The 3,795-nt window shown below is 51.7% G+C and overlaps 1 protein-coding gene across 1 annotated transcript in view; it reads right to left on the reverse strand.

Annotated features, from left to right (window-relative positions):
* Nucleotides 1-338: 338 nt before the first annotated feature.
* ptafr (platelet-activating factor receptor) overlaps nt 339-3,795 on the reverse strand; it is a 12,646-nt gene continuing 9,189 nt past the window's right edge. Inside the window, exon 2 of the mRNA XM_078423095.1 lies at nt 339-2,857. Within this exon, the coding sequence (XP_078279221.1) occupies nt 1,755-2,819 (1,065 nt within the window). The 5' untranslated portion in view covers nt 2,820-2,857 and the 3' untranslated portion in view covers nt 339-1,754. The remainder of the gene's footprint in view (nt 2,858-3,795) is intronic.

The raw sequence follows: 3,795 nt of genomic DNA on the forward strand, positions 1-3,795 counted from the left end.
GACCTCCTATTCTGGGCCCGTGACACGTCATCTGAGACGTGAACACCCAGGAATTTGTATCTGCTAACTCTCTCCACTTCCCACCCATCAGTGAAAACTGACAGACACAGGGAATTGCAGATGCAGGAATCTGGTCCACAACACTAAAGTGCTGGAATAACTCATTGAGTCAGGCAGCATCTCTGGAAACATATAGAAACATAGAAAATAAGTGCAGGAGGAGGCCATTCGGCCCTTCGAGCCAGCACCGCCATTCATTGTGATCATGGCTGATCGTCCACAATCTGTAACCCGTGCCTGCCTTCTCCCCATATCCCTTGATTCCACTAGCCCCTAGAGCTCTATCTAACTCTCTCTTAAGTCCATCCAGTGATTTGGCCTCCACTGCCCTCTGTGGCAGAGAATTCCACAAATTCACAACTCTCTGGGTGAACGTTTTGGGTCGGGATGCTTCTTCAGACCAATTCTAGACGTTAGACGTTTTACTTTAGAGATACAGCGCAGAAACAGGCCCTTCAGCCCATCGAGTCCGTGCCGACCAGTGGCCACCTCGTGCACTAGCACTATCTTACACACTAGTGACAATACACAGAAGCCAATTAACCTACAAACCTGTACGGAGTGTGCGAGGAAACTACATAGAGACTGCACCCATGGTCAGGATCGAACCCAGTCTCTGGCGCTGTGAGGCAGCAACTCTACCAGGATGCCCTCCCTTCCAGGGTTCTCTCTGCAGGGAGTCCTCTCTCTTAGCTTACTACCCCACATCACCCCCCCCCCGCAATCAATGTGAAGTAGGGTCCTGACCCAAAATGTCACCTCTCCATGTTCTGCAGGGATGTTGGGCATGACATGTTTGGTGGGATATGGGCCAAATGCAGGCAGGTGGGACTAAGGTAGATGGGACATGTTGCCCATTGTGGGCAAGTTGGGCCAAAGGGCCTGTTTCCTCGATGTAAGAATCCACAAACTGTGTGGCTGTACGCTGCCTGACCCACTGAGTTACTTCAAAACATTGTGTCTGTTTTTTTGTAAACCAGCATCTGCAGTTCCTTGACTCTATGTGTATCATAAGTCCATAAGTGATAGTGATAGTGGACGGCACGGTAGCGCAGCGGTAGAGTTGCTGCTTTACAGCGAATGCAGCGCCAGAGACTCAGGTTCGATCCTGACTACGGGTGCTGCACTGTAAGGAGTTTGTACGTTCTCCCTGTGACCTGCGTGGGTTTTCTCTGAGATCTTCGGTTTCCTCCCACACTCCAAAGACGTACAGGTATGTAGGTTAATTGGCTGGGTAAATGTAAAAATTGTCCCTAGTGGGTGTAGGATAGTGTTAATGTACGGGGATCACTGGGCGGCACGGACTTGGAGGGCCGAAAAGGCCTGTTTCCGGCTGTATATATATGAGGAGCGGAATAAGGCCGTTCGGCCCATCAGGTCTACTCCGCCATTCAATCATGGCTGATCCATATTTCCCTCTCAATCCCATTCTCCTGCCTTCTCCCCATAAACCCTGACACCAAAGATAGACACAAAATGCTGTAGTTACTCTGCGGGACCCTTCTTCAGACTGGTTAGGTAATGACCAGTCTGAAGACAGAGCCTCACCCCGAAACGTCACCCGTTCCTTCTCTCCAGAAACGCTGCCCGTCCCGATGAGTAACTCCAGCATTTTGTGGTCTATCTTCGGTTTAAACGAGCATCTCCGGTTCCTCCCCACACACCCCTGACCCCCGGGCTATCCAGTGACTGGTTTATTCCAGGCCGTTGTTTTGTTGGCCCATGTCTCCCAGATTCGTGTCAAAGGTGATGGTTCGGGTGCTCTTGCGAATGGAGGGCCAGCTCTTGACGCTGCGCTGGACGAACTTCCTGAACTTGTGCGTGAGGAAGCAGTAGATGATGGGGTCCAGCACGCAGTTCAGGCCCATCAGGCAGAGGGTGACCTGGTGAGCCACGTCCACCTGCCGTCGGAAGCGGCAGTCCTCCCACCTCCACATCCCCAGCACGGTGAGGGTCCAGGGCCCCTGGACCAGGTGGTGGGGGAGGAAGCAGACGATGAACACCGCGATCACGCTGCATACCATGCGGGAGGCCTGCCGCCGTACCCTCCAGCTCTTCCTCAGCTGGGCGACCCGCGAGGACAACATGTAGAGGATACGTGCGTTGCAGGCGACCACCACCAGGAAGGCCGCGAAGAAGGCGGTGATCAGCAGGAATTGAATGATCGCCACGGGTTTGGCATTCTTACGACCATACCCCTCGAAGCAGCGGGTAACATTGCCAACTTTGTTCGTCCCCGGATGTATCAGGAACTTCAATGCGCTGCTAATGATTACGAGCCAGATTACGGCCGAGGTGATACAGCCTCGTCTCCTGCCTGTGCTCTGGATGGTTTCGATGGGATAGGCCACAGCACAGTACCTGTTGTAACTGATCACCGCGAGGAAGGCAATGGAGCCGTAGGTGTTGATAAAGAACAGGCAGCCAGCCAGGCGGCAGGTAAAATCGGGAAAAGTCCAGTTCCCCTTCTGAATGTAGTAGACGATCCAGAAAGGAAGAGTCAGGATAAAGAGCAGGTCGGCCACGCTGAGATTCACCATCAGGATCTTGATCTCGTTGATTCTGGAGTTGGGGGCCATGTATCTGAAGATCCACAGCACGCAGCAGTTCTCCAGGAGCCCCAGAATGAAGAGGACAGAGTAGACGATCGGGAAGAGTACGTATCGGAACTCCGCGTCCGCCTGGCAGCTGCCGTTCCCCCCGGGCTTGGCGTCCGTGGAGTTCCCATCAAGCGGACTCATCGCTGACCCAACCGGCATCCAACCCACCTTCACGGGTCAATGGATAATCTGCACACCTGCAGGACCAAGAAGTGAAACATTGGCTACCTTCAGGACCTTTAATTTAGAAGCAACACTGGAATTTAGAAGGATGAGAGGGGATCTTATCGAAACGTATAAGATTATTAAGGGGTTGGACACGTTAGAGGCAGGAAACATGTTCCCAATGTTGGGGGAGTCCAGAACCAGGGGCCACAGTTTAAGAATAAGGGGTAGGCCATTTAGAACGGAGATGAGGAAAAACTTCTTCAGTCAGAGAGTTGTGAATCTGTGGAATTCTCTGCCTCAGAAGGCAGTGGAGGCCAATTCTCTGAATGCATTCAAGAGAGAGCTAGATAGAGCTCTTAAGGATAGCGGAGTCAGGGGGTATGGGGAGAAGGCAGGAACGGGGTACTGATTGAGAATGATCAGCCATGATCACATTGAATGGCGGTGCTGGCTCAAAGGGCCGAATGGCCTCCTCTTGCACCTATTGTCTATTGAGACGAATTATGATGCAAGTCTTGAACTTAGTTTAACTTAGTTGAGTTGAGTTGAGTCTAGTTTTACATTTTACGTCTTGAACAAGTGTCACCTTAACATCGCAACGTCTATATTCATTACGCTGGCTGATGACGGCCAATGTACCGAAAGCCTTCTCGACCACCCTACCTATAGTGGAAAGCAAACCAAGGAATCTGAGGATGCAACATGAGCGGCAGGGCGCTGGGAGCGTTGTAGAGCAGAGGGATGCAGGTGTGTGTGGCACCATTCTCAGGGACCAACGTACCTGCACTCCTGGATCTCTCAGCTCTACAACGCTCCCAGCGCCCTGCCCACTCACTTTGCATCCTCAGATTCCTTGGTTTACTTTCCAGTATTGGTTTCTACTTCGTGAAACTTCTATTTGCTCAACTTTAAAGTCGCATCGTAATAGTAGTATTGCAACATAACTATTGGGGGGGATTTCGAACTG

Source organism: Rhinoraja longicauda, chromosome 27, assembly GCF_053455715.1.
Source record: "Rhinoraja longicauda isolate Sanriku21f chromosome 27, sRhiLon1.1, whole genome shotgun sequence".
In the NCBI taxonomy this organism is placed as follows: Eukaryota; Metazoa; Chordata; class Chondrichthyes; order Rajiformes; family Arhynchobatidae; genus Rhinoraja; species Rhinoraja longicauda.